The sequence below is a fragment of the Lutra lutra genome, chromosome 3, assembly GCF_902655055.1.
Source record: "Lutra lutra chromosome 3, mLutLut1.2, whole genome shotgun sequence".
NCBI lineage: Eukaryota > Metazoa > Chordata > Mammalia > Carnivora > Mustelidae > Lutra > Lutra lutra.
This window is the reverse complement of record NC_062280.1, coordinates 67,217,481-67,241,792: the sequence shown is the minus strand read 5'-3', so window position 1 is coordinate 67,241,792 and position 24,312 is coordinate 67,217,481. Positions and strand designations below refer to the sequence as shown.

Sequence of the window (24,312 nt, the reverse complement as noted above, 5' to 3'; positions counted from 1 at the left end):
AAAATTCTTTCTTCAACTTTAAATATTATAGGAAACAGGAGTTTTAATAATAATACAAGGATATTTGTATGTTAAAATGCTGTGTATAAAGGCAAAATTGTAATATACAGTATCGTATCATCAGTAATGTACATGTCTTTTGTATGGTGGGATTAGGGAAAAAATATGTCCTTGCTTATGCTCTCCTATACTGTACAATTTATACAATTAAAATGTAGTATGTTTAAGATCAGAAGATAATTTCCAAAATAAATTCTTATTCTATGTTAAACATCTGAACTCCCGCTTAGAATTCAATTCTGTTGCATTTCAGCCATATCTATATGATAAACCTTAATGGATCAAGATTATAATCTAACATCCTGACTCCTATATCTAGATGACTAGTAAAAATAAATAATGGGAATAATGACCAGGAGAGAAAGATGAAACAATATGCAGAGGTAAATCTCTTCATATAAAAATTTGATAACTAGGGGCGCCTGGGTGGCTCAGTGGGTTAAGCCGCTGCCTTCGGCTCAGGTCATGATCTCGGAGTCCTGGGATCGAGCCCCGCATCGGGCTCTCTGTTCTCTCGGGGAGCCTGCTTCCTCCTCTCTCTCTGCCTGCCTCTCTGCCTGCTTGTGATCTCTCTGTCAAATTAAAAAAAAAAAAAAAATTTGATAACTATAACAAATAACATGGAGGACATGGGGAGATGGAGAGGAGAAGGGAGTTGAGGGAAATTGGAAGGGGAGGTGAACCATGAGAGACTATGGACTCTGAAAAACAATCTGAGGGTTTTGAAGGGGCGGGGGGTGGGAGGTTGGGGGAACCAGGTGGTGGGTATTGGAGAGGGCACGTATTGCGCGGAGCACTGGGTGTAGAGCAAAAACAAAGAATACTGTTATGCTGAAAAGAAATAAAAAAATTTTTTTTGATAACTATAGAAAGGCATTAAGGAACAGAAAAAAAAAGTACTAATCACAGAGCAGAAATCAGCTGTATTCAGAAAGAAAAACTTTGGTCCCTAAATTTTTACTTACTAATGTGCTATATAGATTAGAGAATTTGTAAAATACTCTGTGTTATAAATCTGAAATATTCTGAGTGTTATGTTAAGTGTTATGTTAAGAAAACATCCCTCATAAAGAAAGATAAAGGCAAAATAAGAAGCAACTAAAAAATGCTAACATTTTTTACAACACAAATGAGAAATAACGCAAGAAGATAAAGGAATCTGACAAATGAAGCAAAGCAGTGGACTAAAATTAAATTGTATCTAGGTAATGCCAGATGGTGCCTCAGGTGCAGGCCCTGTGTCATGTGTTAATAATATTATAATATATAATGTCAAAAGCAAATGGTAATCAGAGACAGAGAGACATGTGACTTTGCAATTTTTATCTAGGGAATGGTGAAAATGGGCTCTCAAATAGGTTTTTGGAGTCAGATTTCTTTGGGAAGGGACTCAGTTATAAACAAAAGGAACATACAGATCTGAATGGTCCAGAATCCCACTGGCACTGCCATAACCAACATAAATAAACCAAGTGCTCATGAATCTATACTACCTCATTGTCACCACAGAGGCATGCAAGAACAGGGACTGGGAGAAACCAAAGCTCATTATCCTGATGGCTTCTGTGATATTGCCTCTATTGGTTAGCAATCATACCTACCTAATTTCTCAATTGTTTTCCTGGTGCCCTGGCTACTGCCAAAAAAAAAAAAGGTCAAACCTTCCACAAGTAACAAGATTTAGGAAAGGAAGTCATTAACTTTGCAGACTCATGACATTCAAAATGATCCTGAATATAACTGGTCTCTAAATATTGCTTATAAATTTTTACACTTTTATACTCAGCCTTCATGAGCAACATCTCCCACTGTCCTCAGCAGCTATTTCAAATCTCAGGTGTTACTCTTTTCACTCAGCAGAGCTTACCTTTTAATTAACCCTGAAAACTGAAGCAACCGAGTAATTGCCTCAATTTCCCATCTGCCTTAACCACAGTGGAACTCACCTCTATCTCTATCTACTCTTCCTTCTTCCCTGCAGTCTCCTCAGGGGAAGGGTGACCATTCTCCTATTCAAGACAGCACTTCCTAACCTCCTCTAGGTACTTTGCTTAATCAACTCCTCAGAAAACTATATCTGTTTTATCTCACTTGGGAAAGGGAGGCAACAGATAAAAGCAAGTTCCACAAATATTATTAGCTAAGGCTTTTTTTCTTAGCTCCTAAAGTTGCAAACAAATAAGCCAAACTGTGTATCACACTGGTTACATTACTTCCCACAAAAAGGACTGCCTTGAAGTGACTTCAGAACACAGAATTTTGATATTAAAGGACAAAATGATCCATAAACAATTTAAAATTTTTAACTTAATTTAATAATTTCATAGTTTAATATCAAGGTTGATATTGTGAAGATATTTACTTTAAAAAAAAAAAAAGTAATGTTCTTACATATGATATATTGTGGTTGAATAGGAGAATATTTTCAACTCCAGGACATGCATGCTTAAATATTTAGGGGTAAACTATCATGATGTCTGTAACTTACTTCACTTATCAGAAATTTATTCTGCCACATTCCAGCAGTCATGCTCAGCAGGGAAATCTGCTTCTCCCTCTCCCTCCCCCTGCTCATGTTTTCTCTCTCTCTCTCTCTCAAATAAAGACTTTTTAAAAAAATAAGTAAAATTTTAAGAAAAAAAATTTTTAAGTCCTATTATTTCTCAACACTTAAAGTCAACCTCTGGATGGAACACCTGATTGTGACAGCAAAAGAAAATGTTAGCAACCCTAATGATTTAAAAGGAAATACCTGATAAAGGCAAAACATAGAGACGAGGAAAGGAAAAACAGGGGTGCTTATTAATTCACTTTATATGAAGGAGTATGAAGGAACTGGCTACAGAGAGAACAGTTCATATACATTATAATTATATTTGATATGTAAAAAAATAATACTGATTATGAATTTCCAGAAAGAGAAGATGCAATAGAAAAAGGAAAAGTAGTATCAATGAACTAAATCCTCATCTTTCATATGAGAAAGTCAACAGTCAAATTAATCTGATAAACAGTATTCTTTTTTTTTTTAAGATTTTATTTATTTATTTGACAGAGAGAGATCACAAGTAGACAGAGAGGCAGGCAGAGAGAGAGAGAGAGGGAAGCAGGCTCCCTGCTGAGCAGAGAGCCCGATGCGGGACTCGATCCCAGGACCCTGAGATCATGACCTGAGCCGAAGGCAGCAGCTTAACCCACTGAGCCACCCAGGTGCCCTGATAAACAATATTCTTTACATCAAAGTTATGTCTTGAACACAAACTCACCTGTTGAGGGTTCAGAAGACATAATATTATATCTAGACTAACCCACCTCCACACCTCTTCTGGATGTTGATTATGTGTGCTTATGTGCACAAAAGTGCATGAGAATGTACTTTTGTACAGAAATACTATGTCATTTCTAAGATTACATTGTGAAAGAATGTATGCATGTCTGCACATACGTGTATACACTTTAACTAAATGCACAACTTTATTTCAGCATTGCTGTCTAAAAGTTAAAAAAAAAAAAAAGAAAAAGAAATCACTAGAATGCAAGAGGTAGTCAGGAAAGGGAATATACTGGTTAACTGAAAACTGAGATTAACTGAAATTTAATCTATTCTTACAAGGTTTGTAAAACATTCCTCATAGCAATCTACTATCCTATAGGAAAATGGCATCCCCTCTCACTATACAAAGGTTAACGCTAATCTTAATGAAGTGAGAAGTGCAACTGATCTTAAGAACTACTGAAGGAGTAGTGGAAGGAGGAGGCACTAAAAGTATTTGAAAGCTATTTCAAAAGTCTTAGGATGATTTCACAGGAAAAATCAGATTAAGTAAATACATGTTGGTGAACCTCACAAATCTGAAGGACAAAGTAACAGAAGAAAATATAGGATATCATATTGTTACCATCAGAAAGAACTTTCTAACAATTAAAACTATGCAACAACAGAATAAATCGGCTATAACAGCCTGATCCTCCATCGCTCTATTGTTTAAATAAAGACTAGAAATCATCCATCTGTAATGTTGAAAACTGGTGAAAAACTGAACTAGATAATCCCTGAAGTAATATGTGTCATTGTAAGAGTTCTAAACTAATAAATTTTAACTTACCAACATCCATTGCAGTTTCCATGAAGCTTTTCTGTCGTGAAGCAAACTCTGCAAGCAATTTCTGCTGCCTCTCTCTAGCCTTTTGTCGCCTAGATTAAACAGAAATAAAGTGATATGTATCAGACGTGTTTAAGACTTACTAAATTTCAGAAGTGTATACTGTATGAAAAGCCTCTGGCACACAGTTGAGGACAATCTGAGAGAATCTTTAAGTAGATTCCCCGCTGAGCGGGTATCCCAATGTGGGTCTTGATCTCACAACCCATGAGATCATGACCTGAGCCAAAACCAAGAGTCAGATGCTTAACCAACTAAACCACTCAGGCACCCCTCCACTGTTGAAAGATGGTTTGAAGATCACTGGCTTAAAAAGGTAAAAATAAAAGCCAAGGTTTACTTTAAAATGTGAAATAATTAAAACAGAAAATTTGGATTTTCAACAACACAATTTCCTAAGTATATGTCAGTTGGTAGCAAGAGAAAATTCTTTTTAGCAAGGAAACCACAATTTAACCCCAGGCACAAATAACAGCAAACTGGTTGCTAGATGAAGCTAGGATGTTTAGATATGAACAAAATCTAAAAGATAAGAATAGTAAGATTTACTGTTACATTAAGAATAGGCCTTTCCTATAAAAGACCTCAATGTGAGGCAGGAATCCATCAGAATCCTAGAGGAGAACATCATCAGTAACCTCTTTGACAACGGTCACAGCAACTTCTTTCAAAATATGTCTCCAAAGGCAAAGGAAACAAAAGCGAAAATGAACTTTTGGGACTTCATCAAGATCAAAAGCTTCTGCACAGCAAAGGAAACAGTCAACAAAACAAAGAGGCAACCCACAGAATGGTAGAAGATATTCCCAAATGACAGTACAGACAAAGGGCTGATGTCCAAGATCTATAAAGAACTCCTCAAACTCAACACACACAAAACAGATTATCACATCAAAAAATGGGCAAAAGACATGAACAGACACTTCTCCAAAGAAGACATACAAATGGCTAACAGACACATGAAAAAATGTTCATCATCACTGCTATCAGGGAGATTCAAATCAAACCACACTGAGATACCACCTTATACAAGTTAGAATGGCCAAAATTAACAAGACAGTAAACAACATGTGTTGGAAAGGATATGGAGAAAGGGGAATCCTCTTACACTGTTGGGAATGCAAGTTTGTGCAGCCACTTTGGAAAACAGTGTGGAGATTCCTTAAGAAATTAAAAATAGAAGGTGCCTGGGTAGCTCAGTTGGTTAAGCAACTGCTCTCAGCTCAGGCCATGATTCCAGAGTCCTCGGATCAAGTCCCACATCAGGCTCCCAGCTCCACGGAGAGTCGGCTTCTCCCTCTGACCTTCTCCCCTCTCATGCTCTCTCTCACTGTCTCTCTTTCTCAAATAAATAAATAAAACCTTAAAAAAAAAAGGAATTAAAAATAAGAGCTTCCCTATGACCCTGCAATTGCACTATTGGGTATTTACCCCAAAGATACAGATGTAGTGAAAAGAAGGGCCATCTGTACCCCAATGTTCATAGCAGCAATGGCCACAATCACCAAACTGTGGAAAGAACCAAGATACCCTTCAACAGACGAATGGATAAAGAAGATATGGTCCAACTGTTGGTGGAAATGCAAGCTGGTGCAGCCACTCTGGAAAACAGCATGGAGGTTCCTCAAAAAGTTGAAAACAGAGCTACCCTATGACCCAGCATTCGCACTACTGGGTATTTACCCTAAAGATACAAATGTAGTGATCCGAAGGGGCACATGCACCCCAATGTTTATAGCAGCAATGTCCACAATAGCCAAACTATTGAAAGAACCTAGATGTCCATCAACAGATGAATGGATAAAGAAGATGTGGTAGATACACACAGTGGAATACTATGCAGCCATCAAAAGAAATGCAATCTTGCCATTTGCAACGATGTGGATGGAACTAGAAGGTATTGTGCTGAGCAAAATAAGTCAATCAGAGAAAAACAATTATCATATGATCTCCCTGATATGAGGAAGTTGAGAGGCAAAGTGGGGTTTGGGGAGTAGGGAAGGAAAAAATGAAACAAGATGGGATCGGGAGGGAGACAAACCATAAGAGACTCTTAATCTCACAAAACAGAGGGTTGCTGGGGGGAAAGGGGTAGGGAGAAAGTGGCTGGATTACGGACAATGGGGAAGGTATGTGCTATGGTGAGTGCTGTGAAGTGTGTAAACCTGGTGATTCATAGACCTGTACCCCTGGGGCTAATAATACATTATATGTTAATAAAAAATAAAATTTTTTTAAAAAGATATGGTCCATATATACTATGGAGTATTATGTCTCCATCAGAAAGGATGAATACCCAACTTTTCTATCAGCATGAACAAGACTGGAAGAGATTATGCTGAGTGAAATAAGTCAAAGAGAGAGAGTCAATTATCATATGGTTTCGCTTATTTGTGGAGCATAAGGAATAACACAGAGGACATGGGAAGATGGAGAGGAGAAGTGAGTTGGGGGAAATTGGAGGAGGAGACGAACCATGAGACTATGGACTCTGAGAAACAAACTGAGGGTTTTGGAAGGGAGGGGCGTGAGAGGTTGGGTGAGCTGGTGATGGGTATTATGGAAGGCACGTATTGCATGGAGCACTGGGTGTGGTGCATAAACAATGAATTCTGGAACACTGAAAAGAAAAAATAAATAAAAATTAAAAAAAAAAAAAAAAGAATAGGTCTTTCCTAAAAGAGAACGAGCAGAAGCCAGAGATTTCCCAGTTTCTACTAAGATGTTTTTCTTCTAAGTTTAGTTTGTTTCAAGTAAAAAAAAATAAGAGTCTCAAATATGACAAAGAATAAAACTATATTCCAAACCTAAGCATAAATATTCCTTTGGATTAATTCATCAGTTATGAATTATTTATTATTTAGCCTATGCAATGATGAATTATTGAACTCTACATGTGAAACTAATGATGTACTATATGGCTAACTGAATTTAATTAAAAAAAAATTAAATATAGCCTCAAAGGACAAAAATTTGCACCATAGAAGAAATGGAAACAAAGATGTGCTAGAGATGCTCGAAGCATTTTGTGGACCTCCAAAAATGCTGTCTGAAGCAACAGCATTGACAGAATACAAGTTTTGGTCTCCTACATCACTACTCTGTAAATTTATAAGTTTCTTATATTTCTTTAATTAAAACAATCAGTTATGCCACTCTATAAATCACCTTTACATGTACATTTAGAGTATATCCATAAAAAATATTTCAAATAATAATTCCATATACCAAACATAAGGAAGCCACAAATGTAACTGCTTAGCACTAGTATTAAAATGCATGTCTACTCTCCCACAACCACATAAGCCTAGAAGACTGTAAGCTCCAGATAATTATGACTGTAACCTTGATTTTAGCCTTGAGAGACTGTAAGTTGAGAACCCTATAATACCACACCTACATTTCAATATACATTAACAGCGAGTAAATAAACGAATGCTGTTTTAAACTGTTTAAAGAAAAAAATTCTATCCTCACTTTCTGTGATTTGCATAAAAAAGATATCAATTATTTTTTCCCTTGTGAATTTTTTATTAACTTAGGTAATTCTTTTCTAAAACTGGGCATAAACGTAAATAAAAATGAAAAGACAAACAAATTCTGGCAGATTTCATACAACCCAGGAATTTTCCATTACTATACCAGAGGTGGAAACACTGAGGTTGCATATTGTTATAACTGTCTAAAGGTTTCCTTCCTATTTGTATCTTATTTTCTATGGAGTTACTATTATGGAAGTGATGCCAAGTTTGTCCATAGGTGAGGTAGTTGGGACTGTATCACCATCAAGTGTTTATAAACTGTCTGGCCGTTATTAAATAAAACTTAATCCAAAATCCAAAATAAATTGAGAAAAGACGTGAGAAGCATAGTGAGATTCAAATAAATTCGTCTTAATCCTTCACCGTCTGCTATAGAATTAGCTTCAAGGACTTCTCAATATCATCAACATTACCTCTCAAAGGAAACAAAGCCCAAAAGGGAGAAAAAAAAAAACAACACTTTTTTTCAGACTATTATTTATTATAACAGCATTAGAGCCTTTGCAAATATGGCATCTGATCTACTCCAGTATCACATCTATTATGAGTAACTGTTACAAAATAAACCAAAATAACCAAATAAAATAAACTTTGATTCACTAAAAGTTTATCTTCTTTTTTTTTTTTTTAAGATTTTATTCATTTATTTGACAGAGAGAGAGAGAGAGATCACAAGTAGGCAGAGAGGCAGGCAGAGAGAGGGAGAAGCAGGCTCACCGCTGAGCAGAGCCCGATGCGGGGCTCGATCCCAGGACCCTGAGATCATGACCTGAGCTGAAGGCAGAGGCTTAACCCACTGAGCCACCCAGGTGCCCCAGTTTATCTTCTTTTTAAAAAAGACATTATTCTAAGTGTGTAAACCTGGCGATTCACAGACCTGTGCCCCTGGGGATAAAAATACATTATATGTTTATTAAAAATTTTTAAAATTTACAAAAAAATTTTAAATAAAAAAATAAAAGACATTATTCTATAACCAAGAAAATATGACCAATTTAAGAGGTTAATAAAAATAAGAATTTTACCTCATTTTTCAACCTTCTAATTTTATCGGTAGATCTATTAAATCTTAGGCAATTACTGATTCAAAATTAACAAACTGTCATATAAATTATATTTTAGTTATTTATAACAACTCCTATTTATGAAGTACTGTGAGGAATAAAACTCTTCGGGGCGCCTGGGTGACTCAGTGGGTTAAAGCCTCTGCCTTCGACTCAGGTCATGATCTCAGGGTCTTGGGACTGAGCCCCGCATCGGGCTCTCTGCTCGGCGGGGAGCCTGCTTTCTCCTCTCTGCCTGCCTCTCTGCCTACTTGTGATCTCTGTCTGTCAAATAAATATATAAAATCTTAAAAAAAAAAAAAAAAAAGAAAGAAAACTCTTCTACATTCTTTTTTTTCTAAGATTGATTTGAGAAAGAGAGAGTGCAAGGGTGGGGCAGAAGGAGAGGGAGGAGCAGACAGCCCAATGCAGGGCTCAATTCCAGGACTCTGGGATCATAACCTGAGCTGAAGGCAGATGCCTAACCAACTGAGCCACCTAGGCACATTCTCCTACATTCTTCATCTACTGAAGGCTTTTATATATACTTTTAATATAAATTATCTGTAACAAATTTAATTGCATCAGAAATGAAGTACAACTATATATGTGATTTAAATTGCTCCTGATACAGTTACCAAAGGACAACCTCCTAACTACTGAATCAAATGGAACTGCCAATCTTACCTGAACTTCTGTAGTGTAATCTCACTGTTTCTTCCCTTCTCAACCCCCTTGAACACCACTCTCTACAGTGTTCCTCCTCTTTCACTCTAGCCATCCCTTTCCAGTCACCTTTAGAGGTATTCCTTTCTCAGTCATTCCCTTTAATGTTTTTTTCTTATTCTATAAAAGTTTTATAGTAAGTGTTCTCATTTCTTACTATACACACTCTTCCATATAAGCCTTTAACTACTTACCCATATGCCCACATCTAAAGCGCTAACTCAGAATTCTCCCCTAAGTCTCAAACCCTTTATCTGACTGGACGTCTTCACCTGGATGCCTTTTTTAAATTCAGTAATGGACAAAACTGAGCATGATCAACTTTACTGCTAAGCCTAAGCGTCTCTTATCTTGGTCCCCATCCTCTCCTATATTGGTAAACAGGAACATTATCCAAGAGAGATTTTTATCTTTAAATACAAATATTACAATTTAACAGGGGCATCTAGCTGGCTAGGTTGGTAGAGCAAGCAACTCTTGATCTCAGGGTCATGAGTTTGAGCCCCACATTAGCAGTAGAATTCACTTAAAAAATTCTTTTAATTTGGGGCGCCTGGGTGGCTCAGTGGGTTAAGCCTCTGCCTTCAGCTCAGGTCATGATCTCAGGGTCCTGGGATCGAGCCCCGCATCAGGCTCTCTGCTTGGTGGGGAGCCTGCTTCCTCCCCTCTCTGCCTGCTGCTCTGCCTGCTTGTAGTCTCTCTCTCTCTCTCTCTCTCTCTCTGCTAAATAAATAAATTTAAAAAAAAATTCTTTTAATTTAAAAATAATTTTAAGTACATTATGATTTAACAACAAATTAAAAGCAACCTGAAGTTCTAAAAGCTAGAGCTATAAGTATGTTTTGAAACATTACTTGTTCAATAACTAGTGATCATTTGTTGGAAAGATTGGAAAAGGCTAAAAAAACAAAAAACCAAAACAATCAAATTTTTATTCTGAGAAATATTAGGGTATTTTTTTTTAATTTTCTATCTTCATTTAAAGTTGAATTGAGGATAGTTTTTTAAAGAAGCAGAATTGTTAGATAACCTACTAAGAGCAATTTTTCTAAAAGGGGCTGCCTACAAGTTTAGGGTAATAATTTAATGCTGGGGTCAGCATTCTTTTCATCCCCAACTAACTCAAGCATAATACATGCCCAAGCACTGACTGTGTTTGGTTCCCTTTATCTTACAAAGGAATCAGCTATGACTATAGATGTTAAACATCCAGGTGATTAGCCTCAGATGGCCAAAAAAGGCGATCTATCAAATCTTCAACTGTACCAGACAACATGTTTAAAACATCAAAATAAAAATTACCTTTCTTCTTTGTCCAGTGTTTTCTTTTCTGCTGCAGTGATTTTTTTGGGTGGTACAGGAGGGGTCACTTTTCTACATATCTCTTCGATGATGCGCTTGTTCATTCTGCTTTGCAATGCAGCTTTTAGTAAAATTCTTTCTACTGCAGTTATACCATCTCCATGATTATATTTAGGAATTTCTGGTTGGATTAAAATTTCTATGTCATCAAGCCAAGGAGGATAGTAGGAGTTTTGTTTTCCTGAGAGTTTGTGATGAAGTTTAATTAACAAAGACAATATGCTTTCTTTAATTTCCAAAATGGCTGTAGTTAACTGTGGAGCCGAACCAGGAGCAGACCATTTACTTGAAGTTTTGGGACGAACCACCTGATTTGCTTCACTGCTACTGCGATTGATGATCTCTTGAAACTTCTTTCTACGCTCTGCTACTAAGCTGAAAACTTGAGCTGTACCAGAATTCTACCGTTAAAAAAGAGAAAGAAAATCAAGAGAAGTTATTCAGTGTTAAGTGTAAAAATATGTTAGCATTATAATGTTCAAAGTTTCCTCTGAGGATTTATTCAATAGATTTGTCCTTTGAGTAAGTCTATCCCTTTACCTCTCTTAAATATATTTAGTCTCATTCAATCTGGAAACAATTCTGAGGAGAAAGATGGCTATTCACAATAATACCTCTTTCTCAGCCTCCTAGGCCTATCTACCAGGAAAAACAGACAAAGCCTGAGTAGTATCTATAGCCACATTAAAGAGGAATCATACACTAAGTTCCTCACCAGTTTACAGGAATAAAAGATGTTCCACCACTATTCATTAAGACTACTATATTCTTCGAATATAACATTGTATGTCAACTATACTTCTATTAAAAAAAAGAATACTATACTCTTTACTAACTTGCTACATTTTCTAGTTAAGTAAATTATAAATTTTTTTAGTTAAGTAAATTATAAATTATAAATTTTTGCCTAAATTGATGGATCTGAACTACTAATTAATTTCATTTCTAAAGAACTTCAAAGTTTGAAAATTACTTCTAACACATAGTTACTAAAAGGAAATATAAAGATGAAAAACCAAACTGATTTGTGTCATATCTGAATACCACTATAATTTGTTATTTGAACAAATTTTAAATATTTCTCTCAATAATTTATCTTCTAAATAGTCTTTTGTTCAAGCAGTCAAGCTGCATCAGAGCTCTTAGAAATCATCTTTTAATTAGGATCTGAGTCAATTTAATGGATTTAATTTTTTTTAAGCAAGCACTGAAAGGATGCTCCATTATCAGTTGAGCTTTTATGAGCTAAATTATAGTATACACTATTTTTTATCATCCAAACTATTTTTCAAAGTACTCTGTACCAACATTAGAGGCAAAAGCTGCTTCTTATTAAGATTTCAGTTTAATCAAAATTCTTATGGTGTTCACAGTAAAAATACGTTGTCAAAGGCAAAGAAAGCTCCTATAAATGGACCCTAGTAAGAGAAACATCTGATGCAGTACTCTCTACCCACAAAAATAGATTGTACAGATTAGAGATGATTAAGTTTAGTTACTTGGCATGTCATTTTAAGATTTTTCATTTCTGCCTTTTAAAAATTAGTTAATTAGCTACATGCAATGAAAAAGGTGGTTTTCAAACTAAATCCAAATACACAATATATTAAGATTTGTGTGGGCTTATTTTATCAAAGTTAATTAATTGCCTTAGAAGCAAAAAAAAAAAAAAAAAAAAAAAGAAAAGAAAAGAAACTATAAATGGACATGCTGCCAGCAATTAAAGATTAAATTTATTTTGATTTAGGAAACATTCATTTTTAAGATGTTAGTAACAATGCTAAATGCAAACAGACCTAAATGTGCTGTTTATAATTTGTCCAAAATCCTAAGAAATGCACACTATTAAATACTATGTATTATTTTTTTAACTTCAGTAATATGAATTTTCTTTAAAATTAAACCTAAATCACTATATAAAAACACACACACAGTAAACTTTTTTTTAATTTAACCATATTAAACACACACATATACACACAAATACTTCAAAGTGTTTTTCCGATTTCCAGTTAAAGCCATATTGCTAGTTAATGCAAATATTATGTACATCTACCTCTCTTTGAAGAACTTTTGGCCTTCGTGAACTCTGGCAGATTAAAGGAAAAAGATGGGTGAGGAAGAAGTTGCTTAGATATATAATAGGAAACAAAAGACAATTTAAAGTTACCTAAAACCACATTTTTCTTTTGAGTATCATAGGATGATCTAAACAATATACCCCAACATAATATAGAGTCTTTCCTTTTTATCTTTCTCTCTTCTACACTTACTTGTAAAGAACTCAAGCTGTCAGAGCTGGTACTTGCAAGTGAGTCTCTCTTCACTTCCGGAGCAGTCTCTGGAACTCTCACCCTAACATAGTTTATAAAGTGTCGCATGTTTGACACTAAGTTACTGCCAGGAAACCAACTGTCGTGACAACGTTCTGGTCCACACACTGATGCCTAAAACATGAACATCATGAATATGAAACCTTGTCAAATCTGCTCTAACATACAGAGTAGATGTAACCAGCCCAAACAATCATCCACTGCCTGTCTTATTTCCAAATCCTTTACAGTCTCATCTTCAATATATATACTATAAAATGCTAATAAACACAAATCCAAACATAAAATACAAGAATAAATTTCTCAATACTAATATGGGTAAGTCCAATGGAAATCAGCTAAATTTCTCCTGAAAAAAATACATTTTTCAATCTGGAAATACTTAACAGTACAGAATATTTTTCAGCATCTATTAGTAATAACTCATAATATAGTCAAGTAATCCTAATGTGGACTAATTGCAGAAGGAAGTCTGAAAAAAAAAAAAGTCTGACCTAGTCTTAGGGAAATATTAATGATCTTTGAATATCTACGGAAGAATACATGTTGACTCAACTTAGACAACAACATACTGCCTAGTCTTTTTACTTGTTTATTTTTGCTGTTACTATGCTGTGCTATATTTTGTCTTTTTGGAGAGAAGGGATAAAGGGAATCTTACACTTGTAAAATCAATTTCTAGTAACAACTGTTTTTATGGAAATGATACTTCTAAAGTCCTATAACATATTAACAACCTGTATTCTTGAATACTTTAAAAATTCTCCCATATTTACTTCATATACTTAAAACCTTCCCAAAAAGAATTTGCTACTCAAAAATAATCCCTAATCAAATTATTAGGAATTCTAGATGGAAATCCTAACGTAAGAATTATTAGTCAGTAGTCAATGTTATCAGCATAACACCAAAAGTACACTAACCCCTTTTCTTAGATCTACATTTTATGAATTATAAATTTCAAATTCAATAATATCATAAGTAGAGGGAAACCTCTAAAAGAATATATATACTTGAAGATCAAAAAGGGCCTTTTCCAGTAGTTAAGAATATCTTCTGTGTATGATGAATCCATAAATACATTTCCAGATGACACACTACCTTTGTTAAGGCATTTTATAATTTTAATATTTAAAAACATAAGAAACTAACTTACCTCTTCATCTGATTCCTCTTCAGCTGAATTTTCAAGTCCTAATTCAATCAGATACAAAACCATGCAGAGTACGTGTTCTGACAGATTTTGATGATCCATCAAAATCTTTAAAGAGGGAAAAAAATGCCTCATAATTACTTTTTCTGCACAACATATTTTACCCAAAAATATGTTGTTATAGATGAAAATGACATAATAATATATATATAAATAAATGTACAGCATGATCAGAAAATAAGTAAAGCTACATCTAAGTAAAAAGACAAACTAAAATCAAAAGAACAGGTTCCTTTTCAAGATCACACAGAATTTTAAACAATATCTAGAAATACTGGTTCATGGATTCCTAAAGGTAACACATTAAGTAGTCCACTAAATCCATCATTATATACTAGTATCTAATAAAATAATTTAACAAGAACGTTTTGCATCCTCGTTTGCTGATACTCTTTCTCTTGATGACAAAAATACCAGATAAGTAAGTGCAGTAAATAAGATAATTAATGCAAATGTATTTAGCATAGCACCTGGCATGTAACTGGAAGCATAATAAATATTTATGGAATATTAATGTTCTTAAAATGTCTCTAAAATTAAAGTTCCCAGCCTGAGTATTTTGTGCAGATGAGTATATATAAGTATGTAGTTTATATGGGTGAGAAAGGAAAAAGGGATGCAACCAGGTAAGAGAGGCTTCTCTAAGGAAACATCGATAAATCTGACTTTATATGGATTACACACTGCAAGCTTTACATAGCTTATGCAGGATTTCAGGGCTAACCTACAATAATCATTCATTATATATGATGCAACAAACTACTACCTGGAAGATACCTAAAATATCCTAAGAAAAAAAACGGCCTGGCAGCCATCAGGTTGTCCTCACTATAAGAAACCCTTCTGGCCAAATGATGGAAGGGGTACAAAGAGGAGGTTCTGTGGGAATACCTTGCTAGCTGCAGGAAAGACTGTAGAGAGTACAAAAGAGGACATTCTAGAATGGGCCTCATAGAAACTGCCCAAATGGCTGGGAAGGCTTAAAAAAGGACTTGTCACCTAAGAGCTAATTTATTCGGACTAAAGAACAAAGACTTTCAGTTAGCTGCCTTTCTAATGTTTATTTTGACTACTAAGAAGGCTTTTCTGTTCATCTTTGGCACAGTGGTGAAGACAGTAAACTTTCATAATCTTTTAAAAACCTGTTTTATACAAATTCTGTATATACCTAGCTATTTGATCTTGAGCAACAGATTCTGGCCTTAGTTTTCTCATCTTTATAACTGGAACAACAGATCAGAATTATTGTGAGGATTATACAAGGTAACATCTACAATTTGTGTAGTACAGTATCTATCAATTGGTGTTCCACAAACAGTAGGCAGGTAGTGCAGATGGTGGGAGGAACAGCGTCAGGAGGAGGTGACTGTAGGCTGGGAGGCAACAGAGATCATCCTTTCAAATCCACTATTTACAGAGAGGAAACCAAGGCTCAGCCACACACCCAGCTAGTATGAACAACACTAGAACAGATTTCAGACTCCCAACTATGACCTATCATTACTACACTGCCTCTTCTTGATAAATAAAACATTACTAACTAAACTCAAATAAATTTTGGCTTGAAATCTTATGTCAGTGAATCCTACAGTTTCAAATGAGTAACCTAAAAGCTAAGAAAAAAATGACTAAGAATAATTTTCTGAGTTTTATTAACATATTCTATATTAATGTTTTTTAACATTATCTGAAACTGGGTAAGATGAATAGTTTCCCACAAAGAATGGTGTAGTTACTCTACTTTCAACTTAGAATTCACATATATGTGTTCATGACATATCCTCACACCATTTAATATGAATAGTATTTAGTATAAACACACTTTGCTTTATAAATAGTACTTTTATGTAAATATTATCTGTTAACACTTTTATTTGAAAATTATGGAAATTAATTCTAATCTGATTCTTTCTATTCAAATTACTACTGTACCTTGTAAAGCAGAGTGAATAGCACAATGTGTAAAGTTTTACAGTGCAAAAGTCTCATGAGACCTTTATAGCTGGGATGCAGTGGTGTCCTTTTCTTATAGGGAGGCCAGGGATTTCCAGGGAATTTTCCACTCTGTTTTAAACTGTAAAAATAAAGCAAAACTAAAATTAGGTGATAGATTTAAGATTAAACTGTGGTTTAAATAGTTTTCTATAATTTTTTTCATATTTTTCTATGCAGTACCATTTTTAATTAAATTGCTCAAAAATGCCAAACAGATAGCTATTCTTTCATAATAAACATGTTGTATAGAATAAAAATGAGTAGGGAGACCTAAGCTGAAAACTAGAAAAAAGAAATATGAGGGGCACCTGGGTGGCTCAGTGGGTTAAAGCCTCTGCCTCCAACTCTGGTCATGATCTCAAGGTCCTGGGATCGAGCCCCACATCGGGTTCTCTGCTTGGCAGGGAGCCTGCTTCCACCCTCTCTTTCTGCCTGCCTCTCTGCCTACTTGTAATCTCTGTCGGTCAAATAAACAAACAAAATCTTTAAAAAAAAAAAGGCACTAACAATGTGATTACCAATGATTTCAAAGTCCTTGAGCAGGCAGATCTCAAAGTATTAGGCTCATACAAGGTTTAGTGATGGAACTGAGATTCCACATAAAGCTGACACCTTTGAAAAGCTTCACCCTCAAGAAACTGACAAATTCACAAACATAATAAAGGATATTAACACATTTCTAACAGAAAGCCTAAGAAAATAAACCGATTAGGATGTTGAAGACTGTTTTTAAAGATTTATTTATTTATTTGAGTGAGAGAGAATGTGCATGTAGGGAGGAGGAAGGGGAGAGAATCTCAAGCAGACTCCCCACTGAGCACAGAGCCACACACAGGGCTTGACCTCATAATCCTCTGATCATGACCTGAGACAAAATGAAGAGTCGGACGCTTAACTAAGCCACTCAGGGGCCCCAGGATTTTGAAGGTTTTCAAATATCAGTAATAGGCTTGAACCAAAGACATTTAAAGAACATCCAATAATTAGGGAATACATATAATCTTAAGTGCATTTAGATTATTTAGGGAAATTTACAAAATATTAGAATTAAAAGTAAATTTCAAAAAATACCAAAAGAATGGATATATGGGCCACAACCACTTGTCACAAAGCAAATAAAATTAGAAATCCACTAAATGATAACCCAAAACTTCAGACATGTAGACATTTTATAACACAATGCTCTTAGAAATTCACACATAATTAAAATCATAATAGAAAAATTTAAAATTTAGAATTCAAACTATACAGAAAAAAGCTGTGAAATACAAATTCAGTTGTAGAATACAACTAAAGCAGTACTTAGAAGGAAACTCCCAGTATTAAATGTGTTTGTTTTTGTAAAATGTCAAAAACTAAGTGTATAAGGGAGAAAGTCCGAACTAAATTGAAAGGAGATAATAATAAAGAAGAAAAAAGTACAAAATAGGAAACAAGGGGGAAAAGGAAGAAACAAAATCAAAGTTTATTCTTAAAAAAAAAATAGTAAAACTGGCAGTCCTCTGATAAGATGATGAGGAATAAGAAACACCAAACACAAATAAATAAAAGGAATGAAAAAAGGCAAAGACAATTTTTTAATTACTATATATTAAGAAAAAATGTTTCCTAGAAAAATATAACTTGACCATCCCTTTCAAAAAGAAATTAAAATCCTAAGACTATAAGCTTTAAAGAAAGTGATTTATTTTTAAAATTACAACCCCCTCAAAAAAAAAAAAATGAGGCCAGGTAGTTGAATACGCAAGTTCTGTCAAAACTTCAAGAAACATCTACCTAAGTAAGAATGAAGCTGGACCACTTATATACATACCTTATACCGTATGTAAAAATTAACTCAAAATGCATCAAAGACTTAAATACAAGAGCTAAAACTATAAAACTCTTAGAAGAGAACATAGGCATAAGTCTTTGTAACTTGGATTAAGCAATAGATACGACACCAAAAGCACAAACAACAAAAGAAAAAACTAGATAAATTGAACTTCATTAAAATTAACTTTTGTGCATCAAAATACATTCAAAAAGTGAAAAGATAACCCGCAACCCACAGAATAGTAGAAAATATTTACAAATCCTATTTCTGGTGTTACTAATCATAATATATAAAGAGCTCTTAAAATTTAATAGTAAAAAGATACTCCAATTAAAAATGCACAAAGGATCTGGACAGTTCTCCAAAGATGATACACAAATGGCCAATAAACAGATAAAAATATGCTCAACATCATCAGCCATCAGGGAAAATGCAAATCAATACTACAATGAGATACTACTTGACACCCACAAGGATGGCTATCATCAAAAAGATTATAAGTGTTAGTAAGAGAAGAAGAAACTGGGGACGCCTGGGTGGCTCAGTTGGTTAAGCAGCTGCCTTCAGCTCGGGTCATGATCCCGGTATCCTGGGATCGAGTCCCACATCGGGCTCCTTGCTTGGCAGGGAGCCTGCTTCTCCCTCTGCCTCTGCCTGCCACTCTGCCTGCCTGTGCTCATTCTCGCTCCTCTCTCTCTGACAAATAAATAAATTTAAAAAAAAAAATCTAAAAAAAAGAGAAGGAGAAACTGGAATCCTCATACACTGCTGATGGGAAAGTATAAAGCTAAAGCTGACTTGGAAACAATCTGGTAGTCCTTTACAATTAAACATAGAGGGGCGCCTGCGTGGCTCAGTTAGTTAAGTAAGGTTAAGTGCCTGCCTTTGGTTCAGGTCATGATCTCAGGGTCCTGGGATAATGTCCTGCATCTGGCTTCCTGCTCAGTGGGGAGCCTGCTTCTCCCTCTACACTACCTGCCTCATCCACCCTCATGATCTCTCTTGCCATCCGCAACAACATGGATGGAGCTAGAGAGTATTATGCTAAGCAAAATTGGTCAGTCAGAGAAAGACAAATACAAGTTGATTTCACTCATATGTAGAATTTAAGAAACAAAACAAGGAAGCAAAGGGGAAAAAAGTAAGAGAGAGAGAGAGAGACAAATTAAGAAATGAGTCCTTAAGTATAGAGAACAAACTGATAGTTACCAGAGGGGAGGTGGATGGGGGGAAAAGGGGAGGAATGGGTTAAACAGATGATATGGACTAAAGAGTGCTCTTGTTGTGATGAGAACCTGGAGATGTATGGTGTTGCTGAATCACACTATATTATATACCGAAAACTAATATAACACTGTGTATAACACTGCTAACTGGAATTAAAATAAACTTAAAAAGATGGCATTTCACCAAATTAATCCATGAATTAATCTAAATGCTATTGATTAATTTCAATCAACACGATTTCAATCAAAATCCAACTATGTTTCATCATTAAGTTTCATATGATCATCATATAATTCTAGGCAAAGAGCCAAGAATAAATATTATAAATAGAAAAGAGAAGAAAGGAGGAGAATGAAGAGAAGAAGAGGAGAAAGAAGAGAAACTTAACAATATTTGTGGTAGTATGGGATTAACTTACAAACTGAACAAAAGAGATACAGATCTATACACATAAAGGTATCTGATACAGTCAAGTGCCTTTATTAACAGTAGTTATGTTCTATAAAATCACCACAAACATTTAATTATTGCTCCCAGAAGAAATACAGGATTAGGTTCCTGTAAGTCTGAGGTCAATTTTATTAATCAAAATTCCATTTGCATTATATTTGTCAATGTCCTTGTAAATCAAGACACTCTTATAACAATGAAAAATCTGCTTTTTCACGGGACCCTTTTCTAACTCTTAGCAAGTATTTTTAAAATTCTTCTACCTCATGATCTACAAAACCTGCCTTGCCTGTATATTTAACATTTTTCACATTATACTACCTTACTACCTTTTGAAACAGGAAGCCAGCCAAGCACTAGCAAAAAAAGGTTTAACATTTTCCTGACCCTTGCTAAACATGAAAGGCATTTCTTTGGCTTTCAGCCTCACAACAAAGCTATCCGCCACACTTTTTTTATGAGTCTTCATTCACGAGTCCACAAATTTAGCTTTTAACCTTCCCATAGCTTCATCACACACTACAAGTGTTATTTTTAACACTTTTTGGGAATGACCTCATGTACAGATCAGTGAATTTCCTCTCCCTCTTTCTGAATGTACCATATGAGTGATCCATTACCACTGAAGTCACAGCCAACAGCACTATAATCCATGAATGAACAAAGCATATCTAACAATGAATTTTCTCTGGAAGGCACAGCAAAGCCTTCTGGCCCTTAGGAACACCAGACAGCACTTTGGTGGTACATTTGGGGGCCACTTTAAATAGCAAAATCAAACAAAAAGAACAAAAATGCAAAAACATAGCATTAAATACACCACAAAAAAATACTTGATTAAAGTATGAGAGCTGGAAGAGAGGGCAGAACTTTGCTCTAACCTCAGCTGATGCACTCTGCATGTTCATACACACCTGCAAATACCCAGGAAAAACTACAAGTATTAATTGTGGATTCAAAACTTTAGCAAATAGCCAAATTTGCAAATAAAGAATTTGCAAACAATGAGGATCAACTATAAATGACAGAATTAGCATATTACAAATCAGTAAGAAAGGAATGAATCACTACCACAAACAAAAATCAATTCCAGATGGATTAGAGATCAAATGTAAAAAGGAAAACTTGAGAACTAATAAACTTTAGACGACCTAATAGAAAAACTGGCAAAAAATAATCCATACACAGTTCTCACAGCAAGAAACATGGAAAGAAATCAATAGATTTTTTAAAAGCTCAATCTCACCTAGTAATCCAGGCAATGCAAATTAAGGTGAGTTACAAATTCAGCACTTGAAGTTAAAAATCAAAGAATGAACCTAAGTATTTAATTTTACTCTCACCCAAAACTCCAACAGAACTATAGTGATGGTATTTTTTAAAGGACAAAAGCCACAAAGATGGGGAAAGTCACACACACAAAAAAAAAAATTAAAGATTTTGTTAACTAGGAAGTATATGGACACCTGGTTAATTCATCTAGTAGCATTAAGAAAACCAAATCACAAGAAGGCAATGGGGAAAGCTGAGCATCAATCCAAGTAACACCAGAGAATCCTCAAAAGGCTCAGAAACCAGCACCACCCGGTACCTTGGTTAACTGGAGACAGACGATTAGAAGTGCTCTCCCAGGGGTACATAGGTGGCTCAGTCAGTTAAGGGTCTGCCTTCCATTCACGTGTTGATCCCAGGATTCTGGGATCAGCCCCGCATCAGGCTCCCTGCTCAGTGGGGAGTCTGCTTCTCCCTCTCCCTCTGCCCCTCCCCTGCTTGAGCACACGTGCTCGCTCGCTCTCTCAAACAAATAAAATCTTTTTTAAAAAAAGAGTATGAAGAACCTCAGACTATTTTTCCAAGGGTTTTAGAGAAAGGTAGAGAGAGATGCTGATGGCTGAACAAGGTGTTGCTTTCTGTCTTTGTTTTGAGGAGAAGGAGGGGTCTGCTAAAACTCTACATTACATACTACTTCAGATATATCTCTGATGGATCAAAAATTCAACATGTATCTTTTACTGCAAAGTCTTGGCAAAAGAGAAGTTTCAATTATACCTAATATCTATATTTACACTTGGATAGACAAATATTTTCTCAAGATCAAATAAATTTTTATCATTTAAAACTTGTTTTAAAACATAAAAATAGGGGCGCCTGGGTGGCTCAGTAGGTTAAGCCGCTGCCTTCGGCTCAGGTCATGATCTCAGAGTCCTGGGATCGAGCCCCGCATCGGGCTCTCTGCTCAGCGGGGAGCCTGCTTCCTCCTCTCTCTCTGCCTGCCTCTCTGCCTGCTTGTGATCTCTCTGTCAAATAAATAAATAAAATCTTTTAAAAAAAAATAAATAAAACATAAAAATAAAAAAATAAAATTTTAAAAATATTTAATATATGCTTTAGAAAAGCAGATAAAAGATATTATATGATGTTCAGCAATACAACATTTTTAAAATAGTCTACAAAAACAGCAAACGAAAATGAATTCTTCATTGAAAAGATATTCTTCAAAACTTTTTTCTGCAATCATTTTGAACCACTTTGTTAAATATTTATGAGTAAAATTCAATTTGCTTTAGCTATTTTCCCAGTTGTGAAAAACACAGCAACATCACCACACTTTTTGTAAATACTCATCATCTCTGATAGCAGACAATTTTATTCTCTTAACTTGTGCCTCCTCTACTGGTTTAAAAGTAGAACAACATAAAACCAGGTTTTGCATCTGACTGGTCAAATAGCAACTAAGTGTGTTTTTTTAAATTTATGTCTATTTCTGACATTTTATAAAATTTATCAGATTCTGCATCAAGAATCTTGAGAACAAAAATATCTGGCAGACATTTTTTTAATCTCAAAATATTATTTTCTCTCCTAAAGATTGAGTTTATTTCAATGATAGCATATCACATTTGTGTTATAACTGAAATTTTTCTACATAAATAGAAAACATCCATTATTATACTAATATAACAACAGACTTACAATGCTGTGTATCTGTCCATTGCAGATTGCACATCTCTACGGTAAACTGTTCGAAGAATGACCATGACAGGGTCAAACTCCTGATCCCAGACTTCAGCTATTATTCAAAAGAAAGTAGAAACAAAACACTGACTTCAGGTCAATCCTTGATGACAAGTACATTTAAGTATATTTTAAATTCATAAGATGGGATAGTTTGATTTGATTATACATTTGCTTTAATAAGCCTGATATTGTGACTACTATTCTAAGTCAAAAATCATAATTTCATCATTATGAATATTAAGTCAGCAAGAACTAATGAGCAAAAACTACTATAATGTAAAAAAGATGTTATAATGTGATAAAGCTTCACCATAAAAGTTTAGTTCATCTTTTTTTTGTAAAGTGCCAACAGAATGTAAGAAACACAATGCATTAACAACTTTGAAAATATTCAGATATATAAATATGAAAACTAAATTAAAAAACTAATGAGCTATTGATTTTTAAGAGTCTTACTTTGTAATATTTTGGTTTGTAAAAATTGATCATTGATCACCTTACCGTCTTCACAGTTAGGAACCATCACCTTATGTGTGCTTTGTGTATAACTGGTAGTACACAGATGATTTTAAGTGTACAAAGATTTTCATTTTAATAACTATACAATTATAACATATATTAGGAAATTGTACATTGCATATAAAACCCATAATCTCACTAATAATCATGCTCAGCAGGAGGTAAAGTTTAAAAAAGTGAATCCATTTAGGGATATACAGCAGACTAGGTATATAATAAAAGAGATGATATTTAGATGTGGTAAAAATCTACAACATGGCCTGAGAATAGTAATTTTAGAAACCACTGCCTCAAGAGTATATCTTGCCTAGATATATTTTTTCCCATCTCATTCTAGCAAAATTCTTAGCATCTGAAAACATTAAGAAGCTTAAGTTTCTCTCTATACATCTACTGTAATTTCAACTTCCTGGCATAAGAAACTGTTAACAATTGTCCCTATTTTCATGTAACAGACCATTCATTCATCCTAAATTATCTCTCATAAGTATGACTTAAGATCCTTAAGACAGGCCTCCACAAAGACAAAGACCTTTGTTATTATATCTATTATCATTTCTTGTCCTTCACTGTTAAATCTATTAATCTGTACAACTAAAATGCCAATGTTTTTTACCAAAATTATAAAACCATAGCAACAGAAGAAAACTTCAGTGATTAACTAGTCTAGCAGACTTTAGTGTTCTGTGGACTCCCACAGAAGTTTAACTGGGGCCACTTCAGGAGCAAGGAGATGACAAAACAGATGAGAAATGATGTCCACTACCCACACCCACATTAACAAGAGCAGGTCTGCTTTCACTGGTTTTGTGTAACAGATTTACTTAAGGTTTAGTTCCCCAAAA

At 34.8% G+C, this 24,312-nt stretch overlaps 1 protein-coding gene and 1 long non-coding RNA gene across 8 annotated transcripts in view; one reads left to right on the top strand and one right to left on the bottom strand.

Moving 5' to 3' along the window:
• LOC125095695 (uncharacterized) overlaps nucleotides 1-23,382 on the top strand; it is a 129,574-nt gene extending 106,192 nt beyond the window's left edge. For both annotated transcript variants that reach the window (XR_007125924.1, XR_007125925.1), the window contains 2 exons: nucleotides 11,147-11,418; nucleotides 22,929-23,382. This is a non-coding gene — a long non-coding RNA (uncharacterized LOC125095695). The remainder of the gene's footprint in view (nucleotides 1-11,146; nucleotides 11,419-22,928) is intronic.
• UBR3 (ubiquitin protein ligase E3 component n-recognin 3) overlaps nucleotides 1-24,312 on the bottom strand; it is a 241,949-nt gene that overhangs the window by 129,280 nt on the left and 88,357 nt on the right. For 3 of the 6 annotated variants that reach the window (XM_047722104.1, XM_047722105.1, XM_047722106.1), the window contains exons 19-25: nucleotides 22,904-23,000; nucleotides 16,375-16,516; nucleotides 14,386-14,490; nucleotides 13,170-13,343; nucleotides 12,953-12,985; nucleotides 10,837-11,297; nucleotides 4,167-4,255 (exon numbers count right to left, since the gene is read on the bottom strand). In XM_047722104.1, the coding sequence (XP_047578060.1) occupies nucleotides 4,167-4,255; nucleotides 10,837-11,297; nucleotides 12,953-12,985; nucleotides 13,170-13,343; nucleotides 14,386-14,490; nucleotides 16,375-16,516; nucleotides 22,904-23,000 (1,101 nt within the window). The remainder of the gene's footprint in view (nucleotides 1-4,166; nucleotides 4,256-10,836; nucleotides 11,298-12,952; nucleotides 12,986-13,169; nucleotides 13,344-14,385; nucleotides 14,491-16,374; nucleotides 16,517-22,903; nucleotides 23,001-24,312) is intronic. The other 3 variants (XM_047722108.1, XM_047722107.1, XM_047722109.1) reach the window with 1 other exon arrangement.